The sequence below is a fragment of the Pezoporus wallicus genome, unplaced genomic scaffold (assembly GCF_028554395.1).
Source record: "Pezoporus wallicus isolate ANWC-B61680 ecotype Strahan unplaced genomic scaffold, APGP_CSIRO_Pwel_v1 scaffold_6885, whole genome shotgun sequence".
NCBI lineage: Eukaryota > Metazoa > Chordata > Aves > Psittaciformes > Psittacidae > Pezoporus > Pezoporus wallicus.
The window spans coordinates 3,406,061-3,430,690 of record NW_026638858.1 but is presented as its reverse complement, the minus strand read 5'-3'; the positions used below and the strand labels follow the sequence as shown (position 1 = coordinate 3,430,690).

General features: G+C 42.3%; 1 protein-coding gene and 1 pseudogene across 7 annotated transcripts in view; both read left to right on the top strand.

Annotated features, from left to right (window-relative positions):
• Positions 1-24,630, top strand: part of TSPAN4 (tetraspanin 4) — a 481,009-nt gene that overhangs the window by 245,482 nt on the left and 210,897 nt on the right. For 3 of the 7 annotated variants that reach the window (XM_057412723.1, XM_057412726.1, XM_057412724.1), the window contains exon 4: positions 12,692-12,771. In XM_057412723.1, coding sequence (XP_057268706.1) covers positions 12,709-12,771 — 63 coding nt within the window. In that variant the 5' untranslated portion in view covers positions 12,692-12,708. Of the gene's footprint in view, positions 1-11,596; positions 11,691-11,804; positions 12,098-12,130; positions 12,772-24,630 lie in introns of those variants that run through there. The other 4 variants (XM_057412729.1, XM_057412727.1, XM_057412721.1 and 1 more) reach the window with 4 other exon arrangements.
• On the top strand, positions 15,413-15,534 carry LOC130601078 (5S ribosomal RNA; annotated as a pseudogene).

Here is a 24,630-nt window from a genome sequence, read left to right as displayed (position 1 = left end):
AAGAAATAGGGCCACAGAGAGACTGATAGCTATGCCACTGATTACAGGTAGAGCCAGGCAGAGGTCTGGCTAAACATCTACAGTAGCTCCCAGTCTACCAGCAATGGCCTGTTCTTGTTCCCAGGAGGCAATGTTCTTCCCTTGTCCCTCAATGCTTAATGGCTTTCAGTGGCTCCAGTCCCATGTAGATCACTTCCCAGACAGCTTTCCTACGATTTTTGTTTCTCCACCACTTCTCAGGAACATGGGACATTATGGTTTCACATACTATTCTAGCTGACTACTGAGAACCTTACCATTTTGCAAACTTGGATGCAAGAGGCTCTGCACATTGATCTGATGGGGGGATCAGATGATCTTGACATAATCTTTTTGACAATGTGGGTAAATCCTGCTGTTTGGCAGCAGCAGAGGAAAACCTGCAGGTTGGTATTTCCCTGCTGGGCAAAGCAGCCATAGGGGAACATTGCCAGGTTGAGTTCAAACCAGTTATCGTATTATTGAGAACCACTGGGACTGTAGGAGGAAAAGAGGATGCTTTTGAAGTCATGTCTGTCTGTTTATGAGCTTCAATAAGCAGCAGAGACCAGGCTGTCCCAGGGGCCAAGAAAGGGGAACCTCTTGTGTAATTACCCTGATCTGCAGGTTTTGCTATATGGATTTTGTGATTTGTAGTTTAGGATTAAAAAGACCAAAGACCTTTTAAGTATGGATTTTATTCCACTGATTGTGTCACCGTCCAACAGATGCGAAGCCAGCCAGTGTGCATCAGACCCTTCATCAACTAATTAACTCAAGTTGTCAAGCTGCAATCAGTGAGCTGCTCTCATACTAAAATAATAATGATAAATTCCTCTCATTTGAAGCTGTCAGCTTCCAGCTGCATGAGTTTGCAGGATCTGTAATTTACTCCATGAAGGAAAATCAGATTTGCACCTCTGTCTTGCCAAAGCCAACTTTGGCTTCGTTTCCTTTCTAGGAGAGTTTGCTGTTGGAGGAGCAGCTAAGGCCAGGCCAGGATTGTCAGGACTGGTAGTGGAGCTGCTGTCAGACTGGCAGATGCGGTGCACTGCAGCAGCGTGAGTCCTGCTCTTTTCACAAGGGACAGAGGAGCAGAGAATGTGCGCCCTCTCTGGGCCACGCCAGGGGACTTTCACACTGCTAGCACTTGAGTTTTTCCAGTTGCTTGATAAGCTGAACTTTGTTTCTTTTTGGTTGCATTTTAAAAATTTTTCTGAAAGGGGTATGTGTCTTTTGAAATTCTTCCCATGGTTATTTTGTGAGGCAAGAAAGGTACTGCACATTTTACTATAGGACAGGTTCTAAAACTTGGCTGAAAGTGTAAGCGTGGAAGAATGCCTTTGGGATCACTTGTCTGACCCACAGAGCTGGCAGGCCAGCAGGGAACCCTCACAGGCTCTGGTGAGGATGTCAGGCCTTCTTCCCTCCCAGTTCTTGGAGTTTTAATACCCTGTTACATCTGTCCTGCCATACCTATCCTGTCTTAAATGCAATGAAGAAATCCCATTTCACAGTGGTAAAGGGAGTCCTGGATTCAGCCCTCCTGCCTTTCTGTCTTGCATAAAGAAAATGAATGCCATTTCATGTGAGTATGACCAATTTACAGCAGTCCTGCTCACAATGATGTCCACACATCAGTGAGGAGAGAAGCTTGCTCTGAGATTTGCCTGGACTAAGAACAGCAAGACTTTTGAGGCATTGAGATTGGAAGAGCACCTTGCAATGATTTCAGCATGTTTTGCATCAGGCTCCAAAGACTTTATGTTGTTTGAGCTAGGCAGTGAGTATAATTGTCTTCTGGGTATTTTAACTTCTTGCTCTTGCAAATACATTCAGCATCTTGAGTCTTGACAAGATGGAAAAGACAAGGTGGAAAGCAGCAGAGGTATGGTTTTAGCTTTGTAGTGTTTGATCCCTGTAGGAATTTTTACAGTTGTGTTACAGTTTGTTTAGCTTTTCTGCTTCCAAACAAAATGGAAGCAAACATAAATAATTATTTGTTTGCTTTATGCAGACTTCTAACGGGAGATTTGTATAGTCTTCTAAGAAATAATAACTAGCTGTTACTGTAATGAATCTGTTTGCACAGTGTAAACATAACAAGTAGAAATTAAAAGTACATTTTAGCTTACAGCATAGATTTTGGTGACAATTATAAAAGGCTATAAAGCATCTTCATTAAAGTTTTATAGGTTCATAATTATGCATTATTTGAGATAAATATCATTAGCAATATCAGAACTATGCAGAAACTGAATATGGTCATCAGATAGGTGGAAATATGTGCAAAATATGTTCCTAAGGAGGTGGTCTTCCCCATCAACTAAGAAATCCTGTCTGAAGGCAGAAATGCAGAACACAGAAATCAGGAGGGCTGGCTCTTCTTTCTACTTTCCCTGCCATTCTGAAAACTGTAATGCAATAGGTATCCTAATCACTTTTCAGTTGGCTTCTTGGTGATCTGATGCAGAAATCATTTTTAGTATATAAATCTGCCTTCATAAAAATACCCATAAATATAACACAGTAAACAAATTGCTTGGAGGTTGGACTGCAGAAGAGGCTGACCTTGTATTTTTAGCAGTTTAATTCATGATAGGGCTTAGATTTAGCAGGATTAAATTTTGCAAAGGTCCTGTGCCAGGTATTTCTTAGAGAGTAGAAATATCTGAAAGCCAAGTGTAAATCAGTAGGAAACACTGCTCAGGTGAAATTTAGGCATGAATTTGGTTTTATTAAATCCAGATTCTTACCCAGTGTGCAAAATGGGTGATGACTTTAAAGACTAAACAGATGCTTTGGAAGTACTTTTTCAATGAGGACATCTAGATTTTGGCCCCTCTTTCATTTTATGTCGTTAAAGCTCTAAGTTATGTCCTTATTTCTGTCCAAACAAAACCCCATGATTAGACAACTCTCATTAGGGCCTCTGTATTATCTTTGGTAACAGAGTTTAGGTATGTTTTGCAAAAACGGAATCATACCTGTGCTGCCTTAAAATACGGATGCCTCTTCTTTCTGTGTGGATGTACCCTTCCTTAGGGAAATGAGCTTATTTAGCGATTTTGACAATGAAATATAAAAAGAACCATATTGTAGTGATGTGAACAAGCAAATACAGATACATGGTTTCCAGAGCAGGTAACACTTTTTCTCCCAAAAGAGCATTTTTATTTCAAGTATTATGACTATTATACTCACTAATATGTTTTTTAGGAGTGTAAATCCTAGGCTGTTGTTTTAAATTGTTTACCTGTATGTGTTATCTGTTCAAAAAATATAGTTGAAAGCATGTCTGCTGGTAGCACTCCTGAAGTTATTGTTGACTGCTCATTGGTATGAATGCTCAGAATGGCAAAACAGAAAGGCAAAGCTTTTGCTCCTGCCCAGAATTTCTTTCTTTATTTTTTGATAGCAGAAGCTCCTCTCTTTTTGCCTGAATGGTTACAGAGATGTCAGGAATAAGAGATCTGCTGCTGCTTACTTTTATTATGTGAAATGATATAAGCCCTGTGATTCTTTACAATGTCAGGAAAAGGGATAATAGCTGATAACATAATATATAAAAATATATGTGGGCAGTTGCATTTTCTTTGTACAGGTCCATTGCATTTTAATATCAATATTTAATCATTACTTAGTGGTTTTGTTTGTTATTCCTTTCAAATACTCTTTTAATTTGTTGCATGTTCTTTAATTTTAAGCTCTCTTCAGCACAGCTTGCATTGTAAGAAATGCATTGTGTTGTAAAAAATAATGTCTGTTTGCTTACACCAAAAAGTTGTTATCTTTTGAGATGAAAAGGACATCTAGTGCTCCCTTAGGGAAGCTTTTTCAGTCCTTTTCTGGAAAAAGCAGCATATTTGTCTTTAAGCTAGGATTTTGGAAGGAGCCTAAGGGAGCTACAAGCAAATTGAGGTCTTTCAGCTATGAAGGGAAATGTGCTGCAGGGGAGAACACTTCTCCATCCTGCCCTGGGGTCTTTGTGTGCTTGCTCACATCTGTTGACCGAGCTGCTGGAAGGAGAGCTCATTGCCCCATTTCAAACCACCTGAACTATCTTTGCTTGTTTCGGCTGGAGGCACCTCCCAGCCAGCTCTGCAGGTAGCTCTGCAAAGCAGTAGCCTCAAAGATATGTGCTCAGGGAGTAATTCCTTCCACTACAGTAGCAGTATACAGAGTCCAGCTCAATTTGCAGCCTTTTAAACACTGCATTTCTCATGTTTATGTACAATCGCACTCACAAGAGCATTTAAGGGTGTGCTTACATGAGTATCTCAATGCAGTGAAAACTATGGTTGAGTACTTTGCTGAAATGGGCTCTCCGTGACCGGATTCTCAAAAGTGCTGAGCACATGTATCCCTGTGAGGTCAGGGAATGCTGCTGGGCCTTCACTGCTTTGGAAATGGGAATGAAATACGGTTATATGAACTTTGTTTCCTGCTCATATGGTTCTAAAACCTGAGCCCTGCTTTTAAGGGTGCAAGAAAAGAAGAGAATCCATTTTGAATATTCAAGGAAAAAAATCCTTGAAAGTTGTGAATGCTCCATCCCTGGAGGTGTTAAAGGCCAGGTAGTACAAAGACTTGGGTGACATGGTTTAGTGTGAGGTGTCCCTGCCCATGGCAGGGGGTTGGAACTAGATGATCTTAAGGTCCTTTCCAACCCTAACTGTTCTATGATTCTGATTCTGTGTTAAAAGGCAGACACAAGTTAGGGAACATTAATGAATCTTTGAATTTTTCTAAGTCATTGTTTTGTTTTGTTTGCTTCTGCTTTAAAATACTTGCTTGTATAGTTTAACGATTTTTGTATCTGATTGATTGCTTCGTACTTGACAGAGATCTTGAGTATCACGTGTGTGTTTGAAGTGGTATTTCTTTGAACGTCAGCTTTTCTCCGGTTAAAGAAAGTAACCTGGTTTTAAGAAAACTAGCACATAAATCGCACTCGTGCTGCTAAGACCTGCTGACACTGCAAAGATGGGTCTTGACAAAGATTTTCTTTGGGCTACAAGTCATCTTGTATGGGGTGTCAGATGGATTCTTTATTTCTGTTCTTTCACTCTATTACTGATGGCATTGGCAGGAACAGGGCTTGTGCTTCTGCAGGAATTCAGTGGCTGACACTACTTGTCTTTCATCTGCAGCACTAATCCTCTCTATCCAGGACTTAAATATGCAGGGGAAACAGGGAAGATCTTTACCTAAAATTTTTATTATTGGAAAAAAGAAAACCTGAGTAAAGAACAGGATGACAAAAGCCCAGAAAGCACAAGTGCCAAGGGAGCTCTCTGGTGCACAGGGGTTTGGAGACCATCCCAAGTAATTTTTTAAAGAGTTTGTTGAGGTTTTTTAACCCTGACTTGACACTAGCTGTTCTGCATGCATTTATGCTCTCATCACTGTTTGAACATGTAGGTGCTCAAATACGGGTGAAGGAAATGCCTCCAATACAAGTACTGCATGTGCCAATACCAGCATGTCTGAATGCATGGGGAGAGGTGATGAGAACCATTATGCAGATGAGAGCACATAAAAAGCAGTGAGGTTTTCTGCACAAGTAACTTGTGCACAGTCTTAAATAAAGAGCATTGCAAATCATACCCAAAGTATTTTCTCTGCATCTCTGATTACGTTCTTTCCATAGCAACTAATTATGCCATAAACCAAAGATCATGACTTCAGGTGGCATGTGAGCAGAAGGAGATGAGCTATTAAGTATTGAAGGTCCTTTTTTTTCCATGCAAATTTCCTTATTTATAAAGAAAAAAAAAAAAAGAAAAAGAAAGAAAATGAAGAAATAAACCAAACCCTAACCTTGAAGTCTGCTGTATGAGTGAAATTTCTTCTTCCTGGGATATTTTTTTTAAGTTGTGTCGGAAGCATCAGTAAATCTTTAAAGGAGTTGCAAGGGAAGACATGATCTTATGTATGTGGTAAGTTTGAGGTTTCAGTTAAACATGCTCCTTTCTGTTTGACCTGTTAAAAAATATTCATAATTGTTTCTACAATAAGAGGTTCTTGAGAGATCCGTAGCTTAAAACTCCATGGTGTAATACTCCTTGAGCTGGAGGATCTGCTACCTGACTAGGGCTGATGCTTATTTGATTTACTTGTTCCTTTGACATGTCTTGCTTTTGGTTCAGGAACTGGCTTTGTGACTCCAAGTCTTGACCCACTGACTCTGTGAAAGCCTTTGGCCACACGTGACAGCACAGGCTCTTTACACTACAGAATTTTTTAGCACAGAGCAGTATTTAGAAAGGAAGTCCTTGGGTTGCTGCTGCCTTGTTCTGTGTGGGCTGTCAGAAAGGGTGTTGACATGCAGGGACACTGTCACCAGATTTGTGCATTGCTTAGCCTGTAGATGGAGATATAGAGGGTGATTGTACAGTCCTGGCTCAACCCCTAGATCCTTCAGTAATGTTCATGGAATCATAGAATGGTTTGGGTTGGAATGGACCTTTAAAAGTCATCTAGTCCAGCCTTGAATGTTTCCAGGGAGGGGGCATCCACCACCTCTCTGGGCAACCTGTGCCAGTGTTTTATCACCTTCATCATAAAAAATTTCTTCCTTATGTCTAGTCTGAATCTCCTGTTTTAGTTTAAAACCATTACCCCTTGTCCTATCGCTACATGCCCTGTTAAGAAGTCTGTCCCCATCTGTTCAAGTACTGAAAGCGCACAATAAGGTGTCCGTGGAACCTTCTCTTTTCCAGGCTGAACAATCCCGACTTTCTCAGCCTTTCCTCATAGGAGAGGTGTTCCCTCTCTCTGATCATTTTTGTGGCCCTCTGCTCCAACAGGTCCATGTCTTTCTTACACTGAGAGCTCCAGAGCTGGATGCAATGCTCTAGGTGGGGTCTTCTGGGAGCAGGATCACTTCCCTTGACCTGCTGGCCACACTTGCTTTAATGCATCCCAGGATATGGTTGGCTTTATGGGCTGCAAGCTTACACTGTCAGCTCACATCCAGTTTTGCATCCACCAGTACCCTAAAGTCCTCCTCAGGACTGTTCTCGATCCCTTCCCCCTCCCCCAGCCTGTATTGATACTGGGGATTGCCCTGACCCAGGTGCAGGACCTTGCACTTGGCACTGATTAACCTCATGAGGTTCACATGGGCCCACTTCTTGAGCTTGTTCACATCCGTCTGAATACATCCTATCCCTCTGAATACATCCTATCCCTCAGGCGTTTCAACCCGACTACTCAGCTTGGTGTCATCTGCAAAGCTGCTGACAGTACACTCGATCCCACTGTCTCTGCCCTTGATGAAGATACTAAACAGAACTGGCCAGGACTGAGCAAAGACTGCAGACCTACAGCAGAGCAAGGCTGTCAGGTTAAAAATATCATGTTCTCACTCTCTTTTGCCTTGCGCTTTTAGTTGTTTATATTCATGCAATGAATATACAGAAGCAAACAAATCAAAGACTCCATCATGAGTTTGCCTTTTTTTTTTTATCTCCGAGTCAGAACAGCCAGCCTGGCCCTGGACTTCAGTTCACTCTCCAGTCAAAAGGGGCAATGTTTCTCTTAGTCTGTGGAAGAGGTACATTTTTTACAAAGCCTGCATCACTGAATCAAATGTAAACCAAACAGTAGCTTGCAGAGTGCGCTAGGGAGGAGAGAAGGAATTGCTCAGTAGGCATGTTGCAGAAGAAGGGGACAGGCAGTGCCAAACAGTTTTGACTAATGCTATTATGTGGTGATCTCTGTATGTACGTGAAATTAAAAAGTAAACCATTTAGAGTGTGTTTATCAATTGATCACCCTTAGCTGGAGTGTGCAGCAAAGTTAATAACCACAAAAAGCTCCCAGTCTTTAATAATACTTGATCTTAGACATTTTGTTGCCTGAAACTGCTGGGAATGACTTATCACCTCTCATGGGCATGCCTTTGCACACACTCCTGTTGCAGAACAGGAGCAGTTGTCACATACATGCCCTGTTTTTATATAGTATATTTCAGTAATAGCATAGTTTTTTAGAGTTTATTTTATTTCATGGATCACTTAACAGTTTTTATGAGATGCTCGCAGGCTACTGAAGTTAATGCAAAGTGGGTTATTTCATTAGGAGGATGGAGGTATGCAGAGTTTTGAAGGCAGTGACAAGAGGCATTAGTAGAGGAAAAGCCAGTGCAACCGTTAAAGGAGTAATGAGACTAATTAATGAGGTTAGCAGCTGCATTTGTGTGTTCTGAAGGGGCTGGTATTTCATGATCATGAGAGTTAAATCATGGAGCAGGAAGAGAAAGCAGTGTTCAAAATGGATAAAAGGAAGGCCTGATACCCGTTGCTTTCAGTTGATGGTTCCCTTGGGTCTAGAGGTGTCACACAATGCAGGGCATGAGGAGGAGAAGCCCTGGGCATGGAACAAGGAAAGCAGCAGCTGGGTCTGGAAAAATATGGTGCCCTGTAAAAGGAGCCAGAGGTGAGCAGCTGGCTGAAGAGTCCTGTAAAGCAGCTCTCAGTGAAACCATGGGGAGAGGCACACACTTTAGGGATCCTCAGTATATGGATAATATGGGTAATATGTTTTGACATGTTATCACCACTTGAGCTCAGAGTACACAGACAAAGCTCCAGCCTTGGCTGCCCTGCAAGGTGGTGTGTGTGTGAGGAGCACTGGTCACTGCAGTGAGAACAGACAAGGGAATTGGGAGTAGATTTTCCTATGAGAGGTAGGAGCAAGGTGCAGAACCCGTGGTGACTGCATGTGCAGGGTGATGTGGGAAGTGTAGGTGTGGTGTAGGTATGTGTCTTCAAGTGGTAGTTAAAGCTCTGATGAGGTTGTTCTGAGAGTGTATGAGGGGCAAAGCAGTTTAACAGTTCTTCTGCTGATCCCTGACAGTTTTACAGTTTACTGCCTGGAGTTCATCTGACATGGTTGTAGTGCTGCCTCTTCTCTTTTAGGGACAGGGTTCTGTTCGGAGTTTTCGAAGTGTTATGAGCCCTCAAATCAGAGCGGCAGGGACAGAGTTGTTACAGCGTAAATGGTACATGCCACCAGAATCATTACAAATTGAACCACTGCTGGCAACACTGCACAGTGCTTTCTTTCTTGTGTGCAGTGATCAATATGAATTTGCCACAGCATGGGAATGCACATGGGAATATAGATGTAGTTGGGGAGAGATAAAGTAGATGGAAAGCTGAAGTGAACAAAGGTCACTAGGTCCAGGCTGTGTTTTTGGGTTCAGTCATTAGCAAACAGTTTTGTGAAAGCTGTAATTCACCTGCCCCTTGAGTCACCATTGTGGACATAATGGCCCAGTGCCATAATGCTTCTGATGTTTGTTCTTCTTAGTTCATGTATTACTTTATCGTAATGGCTTAAATGTTGATAGGGGTCCCAGCATGTCCCTGCCCCTTTCATCCACTTTCCACCAGCGATGAACAAAAGTAGACTACATCAGCTCTTCTCTTTTTGTTACTGCTTTTCCCCAGATTCCCCGCAGGGTTTTATCCATCATATAAGAATGTTATCCAAGCCTGCTGGTGTAGTGTTGCTATCTCAAGGATTTCCCATTTAGGGGAGTGACTGGGTTTCCTAGTGTGGAAGATTTCATAAAATAACGATTCTGAAGATGTGTAATGTCTGTATCCCAAATGACACTGTTTCTAATTAGCTGGTGATATTGGTGTGACAAAGAACAGCAGCAATGACTTGAGAGCTAAATTTTACACTTAACATGCATTTGGAAAGTTTTCATTTCAATGAGGGGTGCTAAGGGACAGTGGTGAAAAGAGGCTGGGGTAGAAGTGCCCTTTATTGTAAGGGTTGTGTGGGACCTCAGCCATCCCCATGTGTTTTTTCTGTATTTGCCTGAAATATACCCATTGTGATGTTTATTATTTTTTATCTAAAAGCAGCACTTAGAAACTCTGCCTCCCACCTCAGACCTTGGCTTTATAAATTATTCCACTCATGTTTAGGACTGCATTCTCTTGGGAATTCATGATTTCTTGCCTTAAGGAAAGGTGAAATCAAGTGATTTCTACCCCTTTTCTTATCCAGATAGCAGTAAGTGAGCTGCTTGTGAGCCTTCAGATGTCTAGCTTACAGTAAATATGCCAAATTGGCCTCTGTTACATGCTTGCAATACCGTTGGCACCCCTATTAAATATCAATTATCTGATCTGACTGTGTTTCAACATGAGTTTACAGAGCTGTACCCAGGTTTTCTTTTTACCATTTAATATGGAGCTTTGAACATGGGTATTTCTGTATATAGACAGGGGACATACATAGAAAATATTTGAATCGCCTTTGGGTTTCCATTGCCAAACTGGTCTAGTTGCTATAAAGATCAGGATGATTGGAGGCAGAACTATTTAATGCAATAGGAGAAATAAGTGATGTCTTGGAAATGCAGGCTGAGTGGCCTGGTACCATCTTTTATGTCGTAGGAAAGGACTCCTTTCTGGGGACAGTTTTATACCATGCAGGAAAGCAGGGAGGAAGAGCAGGAGAGTGAGCTCCATCATGGCTATGAAGTATCTCTGTTCTTAGAAGCAGGGAGATTAAAAAGTGGAAAAGCTTTAAGTCATCCAAAGTTGTTGAAACAGATGGTGCAGGAGTTATTACTCTTGTGTTTTCTGCTCAAGTTATTTCTCTCTAAAGCTTGCACCAGGTATACCCAGTATATTTATAGTTTGTGGAGGAAATGAAGGGAAATAATTAGACTCCAGCTTCGCAGTTTGTAAATTAACAGAATTAAAGGGTGGTTTGTGAGGATGACCTGCTCAGCCTACCTGCAAAACCAGCTCATTTTACTTTTACTAAATTGTTCTTTAAATAATTGGTGCCTACATCTTTTGATTTGCGCTGAGACTGGCAAGATGCTTAATGCAAGAAAACTGTTTTCATCTTGATTAATTCTCTGCTGGGGCAAGACTTTTAAGAAATATTAGCCAGGCATCTCTTTGTTTAGCTCTGTGAGCTTACAGTCAAAATTGTAAGGCTGGCGGCAGAGGATGAGAGAAGGAAAGCAGAGACAAGGCTGGCCTGTTGCATAGGTAAGGATCACACACAGAGATCAAGCACACAGGGAATTTAGGGCAAAGATGGTAAATGGATCTTGTTTTCCTGAGTGTTAATACTGTCATTACAGCAGGTTCAGTCAGAATTTTCCTTTCTGAAAAAGTTGTGTGTGGCAGACTTTCAACTCTTTGCTGCCTCTGGGAGTACCTGGATTTTAGGGAAGTGCTCCCCAGTTTACAGAGTAAATCAGTGGGTTATCTGAGAGGGGGCATAGGCTGCTAGAGAAGAAAATGAACTGGCCGTACATTTTGCTAAGTGATGATTCCGCGGGACTGTGTTAGGAATATTCTGGTGATAAATCTGCAGCAGGACAAGGAAGCCTTCCGGCAGGGAAACCATGGCCTCTCCTGAGCCCCACACCCCCAGAGCATCCCGAACGCTTATGCATAGGACATTTTTACAGTAGTTTCTTATTCCCGTTTCTTTCGGCAGCACTGCCCTTGTACCCGGCAGCCCTTTTAAAGCCAAGTCAGGCTCCGTCTCCACGCGGCTCCTTGCAGGGAGTTTCGGAGCTGGGGGAGGGACACGGCCAGGGGCGCCCTACGCAGTCCCCGCCTGCGCCGAGGCAGCGCCCGCCACATCCCGGAGCCGAGGGGCGGTTTCTTATCGCCAAGGTGGAAATGGGGGGAGCCGGTGGGGCTGCGGCGGGCGGGGGAGGGTGCGCGGGGCCGGACCGGGGCGCGGCGCTGCGGAGGGCGGGGAGAGCGATTGGCGCGGGGCTGGGGGGGAGTGGCGGCCGAGCTGTGAATGGAGCTGCGGGGCTGGCTGGCCACAGGCTTCCTCCGCGGGAAGGTGGCACGGGCATCCTCAAAGTGAGCCGAGCGTCTCGGGGCAGAGCGATGTGGCGAAGAGGAAAGGGCCACGGGGGCTGCTGGCCTTTGGGATAATTGCTGCCCTTGCCCGCGAGTCTTGTGCGGCTGCACTCTCTTGTCTGTGTGTGGCATATGGAGCTGGGGTTTTATATGGCATTTACAACCCGAGCGAGGTCACGCTTCCTTTTTTTTAAAATTCTTTGCTTTGGGTACAGTATATCTCTCTCTCTTTTTTTTCTTCTCTGGTAGTGGGGTGGGCCGGGAGGGACGACTGTGACACCAGAGGGAATGTTTACTTGTGCAGAAGTCTTTCTCATGTGGAGGCACGCTGCTCCCTAACTCCTGGCTAAGCAGACTTCAGTTCACCAACTTTGCTGCTGCACAGCACATGTAACTCCTTGACAGGATGGCAGACAAAAGAACAGCTGGTGCAAAGCAATAGGGAATTCATAGCAAGGAGGAGGAAAGAAAATCACAAACCTTTCACCCGCACCGTTGACATCCAGCGATTGTCAGAGCAGCCGTTGAGACGGGACAAGCTGAAGCCACCATGCGCAGGTCTAGCACCGATGAGTCGACCTACCATAGGAGCCCGTCCCTGGACAGCAAGGATTACAGTTTCCCAAATGGCACCTTTCGTCGCTACAGCAGCATGTATGGTGGCCAGTTTGGGGCTGCCAGCAACTCTTTCTTTGGATTCCACACTAACCCAGGCCCTAAGGCCACCAAGGCTAAGTACACGACCCCCAAGGGAAACAAGTACGTTGTCTTTTACTTGGATCTCTCATTTATTTTTCTCCTAGAACTGAAGAGGTGCAGCATGGCTCACAACTGCCTGCAGTGTATCAAGTACCTAATGTTTGTCTTCAACCTTCTCTTTTGGGTGAGTACATGTTTGAAGCTGTGAGGTGATTGCATTTGTATCTGCTTACTAAGATGGAAGGCAAACTTGTTTCTGCTTTTGAACTTAGATGTTCAAACTTGGAAGTTGAACAAAGCGGTGCCTAGGCTGCACTTTCTGTGGCCTTGTAACTTGTGTGGACAACGTACTGAGTGTTTCCTTCACCTTTTCCTGGCCTTCGGCTGTATTTTAAAACTGTGATACAAGGCAAAAGAATGTGTTTTAGAGACCAGTTACATTAATATCTTTATCACTTTGCTCCAACGACAGCCTTACACGCCTTCTGTTGTGCTGATCTTTCATTTTTGCATGTGCTAGCCTCAAAAGTCATGCATAGTCTTAGAGAAATCACTGAGACCGTTCATGGTTTCAGAGTTGAGCACGTGCTTACATCCATTGCTCATCACTACGAGGCTTGTGTGTGTGTCAGTAGGACACCATGACGGGACATATAGGTGTGCATCTCTGCATCACCTTTTTAATAAATGAGGTGGCTGTTGGCAGCAGGGTGGTTGGACATTTTACTGCTGTGAAACAGAGCATTGGCTGTAGACAGAGACTAAAGAAGCTCGGTGGGTGTTTTATATATAAATGCTGCTTGTCCTGTAAAAAAGGGAGGAATATGATTGCTGGGGAAGGGGGGGGGGGAGGAAGTGATTTCTAATTTAAAGTCTCCCATCCAGATTTGTATGTGAGGGCTCTGTCACGAGGTCCTCAGGAGGTGCCTTTAAATGCCTCGTTCTTCTGGAATGGTTTAATAGCATGCTGAGGGAAACAGAGTATTGGGAAGAATACGGTTTCTGGCCTGGTGCTTAAGGAGAGGAGAGGTGTTTGCAGTTGAATGTTACCATTTCTGTATTACTGATCATCCTGTCATGAATTGTTTGAGGTATGTGGAGGGCTGAGTGAGATGGAAAGAGCTGTTCTCTAGTGTGCACTGCTGTACAGCTGTTTAAAACCAGGCATGCTGCAGTGCTGGTGCACCAGAAAGCACAAAGTGCAGGCAACTTCTGCTGACCCGAGTCATACCGAGCAGTCAGGATGTGATAAACTAGTGTGTAAACTGGCATGGTACTAGCAAGACCTATGAAGCACAAGGAAGGTGTTGTCTTTATACCCTTAGCTGGTAGAAAGAGTGTTGGTAAGGCTGCAGTTCTGTCTTTCAACTCTGACTCTGGTTGCTTCTGCATTCCTAAATATTGTCTGATATTTGTTACAGCTTGCTCCAGATCCTTCTGAAAAAGGCAAACACTATCTTCTTGCTCACTTAAGCCTTGTGCCTCTGCTGGCTGTCCCTAGTTGAGATTATAACACTGACAGCTAGTTGAAGTGTGTGCTAGAGAAATGCAATAGGATGCTGGTGTTAATAGCTCTTTTCAGGGCTATGCGTGACACTGTCATAAAGGATACTCATTGCATTCTGATTCCTTTTACAATATTAATCTTCCACTGAAGTGTATGCATATGATAAGAAGCAGTACTGCTTCAAGTAATGTGTGTATTTACAAAGGCAAGATGCCACATAGTAATAATCTTTGGCATGCTTTTCAGTAGGAAAGTCTTAATCCTTTCAGAAAGAAGGAAAGGTCTTTATCTTTCCCCTGAATCCATCAAAGCTATTCTCAAAGGCTTGGAGGGAGAGAAAAGAAGGGGTCCCAAAAAGAGAAAATAACCATATGCTAACTGGACTCTTTGTGAACTAAAGCAGGGGAGTGGGTGTTGTCAAATACTGCAGCACAATTTCTGTTTTGTTTCCCTTTCACATGATACCTGCACAGCAGGCGTGATTGATGATGATCATGTCAAAATGAGGTTTGCACAGCATGTAGTTATAATAGACACAGCTCTTCACTGTCCCAGAGTGGAGAAAGTAACTAAAAAGAGATGATTTTTTAAGAGTACTGGCTTAAGCTGACCATCTTTAATAAAGGCAGGAAAAATTCATTTCTAATGATTAAAAATCTTAGAATGATTATAGGTTGATGGTGCTGCTGGTATTTTGTTTTTTTTTTTCAAGTTGTCAGCTATCTGTCATGTTTTACTTTGTGAAATTAAAGGAGAGGCATATCTGTAGGAATATGGGATTTCTCTTTGCATGCATGTTAGCAAGTTTTGCTGTCTCCACCTTCCCCTCCACCACTTTTCTACATAGTTGATTAGTGACAGACAATAGTCTGGAAAAAAGAATTGTTTCTTTCATGCTTTGACTTCCACATAATAACTGCAGTTATTTCCATGTATCTACAGCAGTCATTGCATTAAATGAATTAAATGCCTATTATAAGTTGCTCCTGCTTTTTACTCTATTTTGAGCAAATGCTTTGATTTCCTTCAGATATCATATTTTCATTTTCTTTTTCCTGTTTCTATTCATTAACTTCAGTCCATATGAGTATCCTTACAGCCTATTCCCAGTACTTTCAGCTATCTTTCCCGCAGAGTGACAGAAAAAGTCCTCAGCTTTGTGCAGCTCTGGTGGGATTGGTGCTGCATTTCTGAGGAAAAGATCTTTTTCTTATAAGTCTAGTTAGTGAATTTATAAGAAATAAAATCTCAGAGGCTTTGGTTTTAAATGTTCCTGGAAAGCTTTATTGGATTAGATGCTATAATGTCCTGGGTTCAGCAGTACAGTTTCAGCTGAACCCTGAAAACGCCCGATCTCGTCTGATCTCGGAAGCTAAGCAGGGTCGGGCTCGGTTAGTACTTGGATGGGAGACCGCCTGGGAATCCCGGGTGCTGTAGGCTTCCAAAAAGAACTGTTGTGGTTTAAACCCAGTCAGGTAACTTGTTCACTCACTCCCAGTGAGTGGTGCCCAGCTGACAACAATCGAGGTCTGTGTCCCCCCCCCACCGGGGTTCTCCCCCACTCCCGGAGGAACGGGGACGGGGAGGAGGATCGAAAAAAAAAGTGCAACTCCCACGGGTTGAGACAAGAACAGTCCAGCAACCAATGTACAACACAAATCACCACCGCTACTATCAACTACAACAATGATAAGGGAAAATAACAAGAGAAGAGAATACGATACCACCGGCCAAGAAGACGAGTTCCACCCGGAAGCCCGTGTCCTTCCAGGTAACTCCCAGTCACCCCCCACCCCGGCCATGACGTGCTGTGGTATGGAATACCTCCCTGGCTAGCCCGGGTCAGGCGCCCCATCTCTGCTTCCTCCCGGCTTCCCTTCCTCCCTAGCAGAGCATGAGCCTCACAAAGTCCTTGGTCAGGGTAAACATCACTTAGCAACAACTGAAAACATCGACTTCACCAACACTGTTCTCAGGCTGGAAGTCAAAACACAGCACTGCACCAGCTACCACAAAGGAAAAAAAAAACATGACTGCTACTGCTGAACCCAGGACATGCACTCATGCTGTAAAATCTTTAAAAGTTGTCATATAACTGTGAAAACAGAGGAAATTTCTCCTCCCCTTTCTGATGTTTCAAGGGAACAGAAAGTTCCTTCACTAGTGACAGAGGCTGAGGTGCCTTGTCAGAGTTGATGCTGAATCAGTCCGTTGATGCAGTAGACCAGAAGCTATTAATGTAGAAAAAAACATCTGATAGTCCTAGAACAACTCTTTTCTCCATGAAGGGTCCTGCACAAATTGCTCTTGGTGCATTTGCAACTACTCTGGTGTATTAATGTACTGAAAAGTGGGCAAAACATTATCAGCCAGTAGTACTGCCATTCTAATGGGAATTGCCATTCAGAGGACATTTCTTGGAATACTGCCAGATGCAGAGGAGCCATCGCTGTATCACTGCACTGGTTTGTAAGCTCCCAGAATAACTTTTGTCACCTGATATATACTACTTGCCTGACTTCATTAATTTTTATGGACTTTGAATTGCTGAACCCTTGAGATTAAAGATCACCTCAGGTGATTGAAAAGCAGCATATTTTCATTTCATAATGAAATATCTGTATTTCACTGTGAAATACCCAGGGAAGAACATTTGTTTTCCGCATTCTGCCCTCCAAACATCCAGAGTTTCTTTCTGTCGGTCAGTAAAGTGAACTGTTCTCTTTCTGTGCTTGTAATCTTGTAATCCAAGGCTCTGCTTGCCTTGCTGAGAGAGTGCCATAGAAAGGAAAAAGGCATTTCCTTAATTCCCCTTGGTTTATGCCAGCATTCCCACTTTCTCTGACTTCTAACTCCCAAACTCCAAGACTCATAAGAGGAAATGCGCAGAACTGTACTTGTGTTTCCAGTGTTTCTTGCTTTCCTTCAGAGATTCTAGATTGGTAGTGATTTGCTCATCAAAGAACTGGATACCTGTATCTGACTCTTTGGGTAATGCTTTCACCAGTAAATAAATTCAGTAAAGCACAGCATTTGCAAAATGCTGTTGTTAGAAGGTGAGTTACAGAGAAGAGGGAGCAACAAAAAGAGACAAAGAGGTTTATTATTTGTCAAATTTAATATTTTCTATGCATGTCTCCTTTCCCTTGTTAAAAGATACTAAATTAATATGCTTTATGAAGAATTCAGAGTCTTCAAAATTGTATGTGAAGACTCTAATTCCAGTGGATAGGCTCCCAAAGACCCAGGGGGAATATTCTCTTAGAGCTTGAAAACCTGGGAGTTGCTGCCTACCTGACACACTAGAGCTGGGATGAGCAGCTGGAGCTCTGCTTTCTACCTTCCTGGCCAAAGACAAAGGCAAAGCACTTTCCTTTGTTTCGCCAATTGGTTCTTATAAAATTCCAGACTGATACAGCCCTGAGAATGATGTATCTTGGCTCTGAGACACAAACTGCAAATCTAAATGTATGGAAACACAGAGCCAAATAAGTGGCAGGTAGTACTAGAAAATGCACTAAGATCTGTGTGGAAAAAAACAAGAACCTATTTAATCCAATTCCAGGACCACCTGTGCATTGCTTGCTCTGTTTTGCTGCTATTGATAATTTGTGGGCCACAGGTTGGGAATCTTTCCTCGAATTAGTACTGCTGGTCTGGCGTACTAGTAATACTGCCAGCAGTCAATCTTCATTATTTGGATGTAATTAGAAAGAAGGAGGGGAAATAATGAAAATGATAAATGCCCCATTTCTGCATAATTTCCCTTCCTGGCACTTCAAATTCAGTGGCACAGGTGTGTCTTGTAAGAACTATGCAAATGTTCAAAATATCTGGAAAACTGAGTGTGCAGGGCAGCTAGAAAAAGGGACAGCTTGATCTGAAATGCACCATGGGGCATTGGATGGTCTTTGAGTGATCCTGGCCAAATTTGGTCAGAGGGTGGAGGCAGAGGGGTGCCTCTTCATTTCTTTTTATGTAAATCAGCTGACATTATTAGCTTGAGGAGAGCTGTAACTGAGCTTACTCCCAAAGCTGGGGAATTTTGTGAAAGAAGTAGCTGATTTTGTTGGATTTAATTCCTTGTTGTTTCATCTGCATCCTCCATCAGTCAGCTGAATGAGATTGATGGCTAAAACAGCGGGAAACTGTAGATTGTTAGTGGCTGAGGACAGCAATCATTTTATAGTTGTACTTGTCTGCAGTCTTAAATTGGTGGGAAAAAAATACCAATAGAGCAGTAAGCCATTTTAAAGGCAGGCCCACTATCTCGTTGTTATTTGTGCATGTTCTCCTCTGATGGGCAAGGGCTGCCACACATCCTATGGAGCTGAGTTTGTGAGTTGGAGCTGCTGCCTACTGTTCTGCAGGGGGAAGACGGTCACATGCCTACCAGTTGGGTGGCGCTCCGAGAAGATAGTTTGATTGGAAATAAGACAGGCTGTGTATTTTCATGTCTAACAGGCGGATAATTATGACAAACAAATATGTAATTAAACAGCAATATGGATTTTGCTTCTGTGTAATTAAAACATGGGAAATTTAGCCCAGACTGTATTTTTTTCTAACTGCCTCCATGTCTGTGATTCTCTTTTGTTACTTACCTCCTCAAGAAGCTGATCAGTCTGACTGACATCTTATCTCTGCTTCCGAGTTTGTGAGGGCTCTCCAAGGATGTATTTTTAAGCAGTATTGCTTTTAAAGAAAGGAGAGTCATTTGATATGGGAATTACAGACTTCAAAAAATGGCATTTCTGTGAGAAGCAGAACTATTGAGCTGATAGCAAGTGTGAGAGATATGATTGTATTACCTGATGTCTGATTTATATGGGCACGAATTAGAGCTTTTCCCATAGCAGAACCATTTGTACAGTCTCTTTCCTGTGTGGATTCTGATGTCTAATAGGGGTTGGGGATCATGCTGGAGTCTTATCTCCCTGTGAAGGCATTGCGAAGGGCTGCATTTGCTACCTAAATGCATTCCTTCTGAAAACCTTTAGGAAGGTAATGACTTTGAAAGGGTGTGTATCTGTCAAATCAGGCTAACAGTGACAAATGGACTCAGGAGTTATTTGTGGGATACTCAACCAACACAATTTCATGATCTTCTTTTTCTTGGGAAACCAGGCTTAGAAGGCTCTTAATACAGGAGAGAAAATATTGCTTTGAAGTTGATTATATAATAGATAACATCTTCAAATTGTTTGCTGTGGGCCAGTTTCTGCTTCCATTTCTCATGACGAAGAATAGCTTCATTGCTTTAGGTAGATTTGCTAACATTGATATGCTTTTAGGCCATGAGTATTGGCAAGGGCTAAGCATCTTGCCTTATAAGGTTTGCTGTCAAGTATATCCACTATACCAAATTCAGACTTACCGGGAGAAGAGAAAACCTGAGGAAACCCATCAGTGGATAAACCCACAGAGTGTGGCATGTTGGAGTTTTGGAGAAAGTGTCCAGTACTTAAAGGGGGCCTACAAGAAATCTGGAGAAGGAGTTTTTGCAAGGGCATGCAGGGAAAGGACAGGGGAAAATGGCTTTAAAATGACAGAAGGTAGATTTAGATGAGATATTAGGAAGAAGTTCTTTCCTGTTAGGGTGGTGAGGCCCTGGAACAGGTTGCCAGAGAAGCTGTGGCTGCTCCATCCCTGGCAGTGTTCAAGGTCAGTTTGGATGGGCCTTGAGCAAACTAATCTAGGGTAGGTGTCCCTGTCTGTGGCAGGGGGTTGGAACTGGATGATCTTAAGGTCCCTTCCAACGCAAACCATTCTTGATTCTAGGAAACTGGCCTTTTTAAAGCAATGAGTGAAATTGCTGCAAGCATTATTCCCTCTTCTGGACAATGACAGATACTAAATCTGTTGCAGCCAATACTTTGAACTATACAGAGGAAGGCAAAAGGCAGATGAGATAATTTCCATCATTATTCTTCCTTCTCTATTTCTTGGCTTGAAGACTAGCCAGTGCTTCTTTCTTATACATGATTTCTCATCAAGGGGACTATGATCAAAGTCAGAGTAACTGCCGCAAAATATGCTGTCACCTCACTGTTCACTCTGCCTGTTTCACCCCCTTGGTACCTTTGTTGTAGAATATGAACCTTTTGGCCAGGGGATCATTTGCAAGTCTGTACCTATATAGTATCTAGAAGAATAAAATCGCAGTCTCAGTTTGTCTCCAGACACTACTGCTTCAAACATGATAGCTAGTAATACTGCCATGTGATTTATTTATTTAGAGCATAACTTCTAGCTAAGGTAGCAAATCAGTACAAGTTACTATGTGACTAATATACAGTATCTGTATACAATATAGAAAGACACTGCTCTCTGGTATTTATAGTGTAAAGTGAGCACTACCAGGTCAAAAATGAAATGTGGGGTCTGATGGAATGAGTTCTGCATACTCATGCAGATTGGAGACAGTAAATTGTATTTCTTAGTACCCTCCTGTAATTGTTTCTCCAGGAAATCTTAAACCATCACAAGATGCAACAGGAGTAAATGAAATTGAAATTGTGGTCTGTAATTAGACTGTCATACTGTAATGCATCTTAAATCTGTCTTCAGCAGAAAAACTAACACCCTTCAGAAAACCCTCCCAACCTGCCTCAAGTGTGAATGCATGCCGAGCCTTATAATTTAACATGATTCAACTGAGGTTTGTTCTAAAGAGGCCATGCATTTGAAATAGTAGTTTGGATGAGATGGTTGATGTACAAGGGCAGAGGAGCAGAATGACTAGGTCTTGTAAGGTTTTATATACAGACTTTCAAGACTTTTGGATGTTTTGTTTTTTGTTTTTTTTTTTTTTTTTTCTGGTTGTTTTTTCTGCTCTTCTGGATTGCTCATATAGCCCTTTTTATTCTTTCCTTGGCTAGGATACCTTTGTCTGTTCTCAAGTACTTTCAAAATAGTGCAGGAGCAGCTATTCGTCTGTCTTCTTATTCTTGGAGTTCCTCTGAGCTGTATGCTTTAGGGGTGGCTCTGAATCCAGATCAGCTTGATCCGTACTGGCGTATTATATTATTACTTTGTCTACTTTTTTTCTGCTCTGCACGTTATGCCATACTTGATTATCTGCTCTTCCTGCAAGCATCTTCATGTTCTCATCCCCGTCCATCCTGTACAGGAAAATCCTGGTTACTGAAGCTTCCCTTTCCCCTGCAGCTGTATTTTGTAAACTTCTTCTTGAGAAATCATCTGCTGTCATGCCTGTAAACACTGCGTATGATGACCGTAAAATGATAGTGATTTATTAGTGCTGATTTTGTTTAGTACACATGTTCAGTGCCTATAGTGATTAATCTGTGCTGGCTCTTATTTAATGCTTTTCCTCCTCCAGCACACCATGCTAACACATTTCTTTATATGACGTGTTCAGGGAGGAACTTTTTTCTGCATATCACTCCTGGTTCTACTGGTGGAAACTTTGATAATATAGAGGCCTCTGGATATAACCTACAGTGAGCTATCTTGCCTTCCACTTGTAGCCATTACTAGGTGCTTTGTAGGTAAAACTACCAAGTGTCTTCTCCCACTCCATTCAAATAGACAGATGTCTTCTCCCTGCACCTAACAGGATTTAGTTTCAGGCTTTGAGAACAAGGAAAGCTGCTGTGAGGAAGGGAAACCCAACCAACCACCTCGTTTTCGTGCAAATGTCTGTTGGTGCTTTATATGCCCGTGTGAAGTTCACTTTCTTTTTCCCTCTGTTACTTTTCTTTGTCACAGCACAATGACCAACTTTAATGATCAGACAGCCAGCATGGGTTACAATACTTGGAATTAAACAACTTCAGTCTCTTATTTAAAACAAGCATAGCGTTTCGGAGCAAAAATCTCATAGACTTAAAAAAATGCCTGTGTGGCAGGCCTATGGTGGGATTACAAAGCTGTCATGTAAATTGCAGTTACACCAGCAAAACTGTGCTCTCGCCAAGAAAGCTTGTTTTGTTCAGAGGACTGATGTAGACTGTAATGGCTAAACATGCTTTTTTGCTACTATTAGTTGTTGCTCCAGTAAGGGCTTTGCTGGTATAACATGCTGACAGCTTTTTATCACTGCTCCTGCAAGACTTAGGAGCACTGATGCTCTCTCTGTGCTGCTGGCAGATGGCATTGGACACAAAGCGGCAGAATGGAGCTGGGTAAAGCTGGAGGGCAAATGTTGTCTGCAGGAAATGAAATTTTATTGTTGCTCAGTGGCTGTAGGCTTAAGCTAAGCAATAACGTGAGGAAGCACTGCCATCTGAGTTGCGAGCAAGGTGCATCCTCCAGGAGCAGAATGGAGGGGTGAAAGCTTAATCTAAGGAAAGATAGCAGCCATCAGCCACTGGGCAAAATTAGATAGCTCCAGCTTGTTTTATACCCCCTCCTTCATTCTTTAATTGCCAGTTGTTTTGCCTTCGCTCTCTACGCATTAGTTAGAAGGGAGAGCAGAGAGAAGGAGCTAGGTTCTCAGTAAATCTGTTCATTCACTTTTTTATGGTCATCAAGACTGGATACCTCTTTGTGCTGCTATGCTTGGAAAGGTTCATCTGCTAGCTTCCTCTATAAGAAACAATCTCTTGGGCTTTAAACCTTTTTTCCCTCCCATGCTGTGGTCTCCCTCTAGTGGTACCTGAAATCTCTGGTCTTGTCACAGTTTCTGTGACAACCTGGGAGTCACCTGTAGTAGCAGCGAAGGTACAAGTCTCCTTGGGAAGCATCATACAGGAGCATGTTTGGTTCTGTTGAGCATCTGGATTTTTCTGTAGGTCATCTTACTATAAAGCATTTCTGTGACATTGCTGATGTTCTTTATTCCCTCAGTATTCACCATTGGCTATTATGAAGGTGAGATGGACTTATGTCTCTTCTGTAAAACATAAAACAGAGCTCCAGTTTGTCCTGAACCTCATTTAAGGATTCAAAAAAACCATCTCTGTTGTATTTCAGTAACAATTTTTAGTATACACACACATGCACACACACACACTGTCAGGTGTGGTTATTCATGGATATCTTTTTACATTACTTCCTTCTAAACTCCCTCTACAAATTGACCTTAAGTTATATCCTATATGCCACATTGCTCCTGTCAAGTTTGTAAATGTTTGTAAATGAACTGCCTTCATATTGGCCAGTTGAACATTTGTACTCTTGTTTTGTAAGCGACATTTACCCAGGGTTGTAGAACAAATCGTTTACTCATGTCTGAATAAATCTTTTCACTAATCTGTTTGTGGCAGCATAAGAAGGAGCTGAGGTGACACATTTGGTACCATTTTCTTCAACAAAGAACTCTAGATGAGAATTCTGTTGCACAGCTACTTGCAATCTGTTACAAGCTCCCATCCTTGAAGGCCAGAGTTTTTAACACATCCACCATCTGCTCTGTACTTGCTTTATCCATGCAGAATACTTGGTTGTTTTAGAATGACTTTACAAACTAAAGAACCCCAAAATGGTCCAATGCAGCTCATATATGCATGCTGCCATTACTAAAGGATACACTGAGGCATCTTTTGGAAGAAAAAAGCAGACGCTGTTTTGTCATGGGTCTCTCCATGAACACCAGCCACAAGACTCTTGCACTTGCATAGTGAACTAGCACTTTTCTGATATTTTCAAGCCCCAAACTGTGTAGCAAGAACAGTCTAGCACAAAAGAAGGATACAAACTTGAAAACAAAAGGCCTTGAAGGCAAAGAAGAAGTATAGCAAGTTAGGATCTATTTAAGTGAAATAATCATTGTTGAAATCCTTTGTGTAATTTATGACAACTTCCAGGTATTCTTCAGGTAAATTCACTCAGGACCTGAAATATTTTTACCATACTCCTATCAGTCTGTGATCTTGAATATGCTCTTGTGTGTTAGTTGCAACATTTACCCCTTCTCATTCTCCAATTTCAACTTGTAAATAGGTTTTAGGTAGATAATTCTTTGAGAAAAATCTACTAACAGTCACTGAGAAAAATGTCCTGTTCCTGAGGAAACTTACTATATTGATTAGATTGTAATCCTGAAAAAACACAGACTGGACAATCCCATTTTTTTTCCACTCTGACACTAAAGGGATGTTTCATTACCCTAGTAAAACCTTAGATAAAATTCTGACATTTTCTTGGTGCTGAATTTCTCTCTACCTTCATTTCTCAGGAAATGTTCCATAGGCTTTTCAAAATGAAGGAGCTGGTCCTCCTTCAAGCACAGGTTTTGTTTACCTTTGCTGTCTTATCTGCTGGCATCTTCCTTGAAGATCCTACTTGCTGTGCCCTGAAGTTGCAGTCAGTTATTGTTTTCAGGCTGGAGCTTGGAAATACTTCATGCTTTTGTCACTGCAGTTGAAATTTCTCTTGCCAGAATAATAGCCAACCTATTCAATTCCCAGCTTAGTATTTTTAGCACAAGCTGCTTACAGTTACATGTAATAGTAACTTTCTGCATCAGCAGTGTGGGTTTTCCTCTGCATATGTTAGGAGCACTCCCTTTTCAACCTAATCCATTTTAGTAACTTGATAATTCTGATGTGAAATTATGAAAGCAGTAGA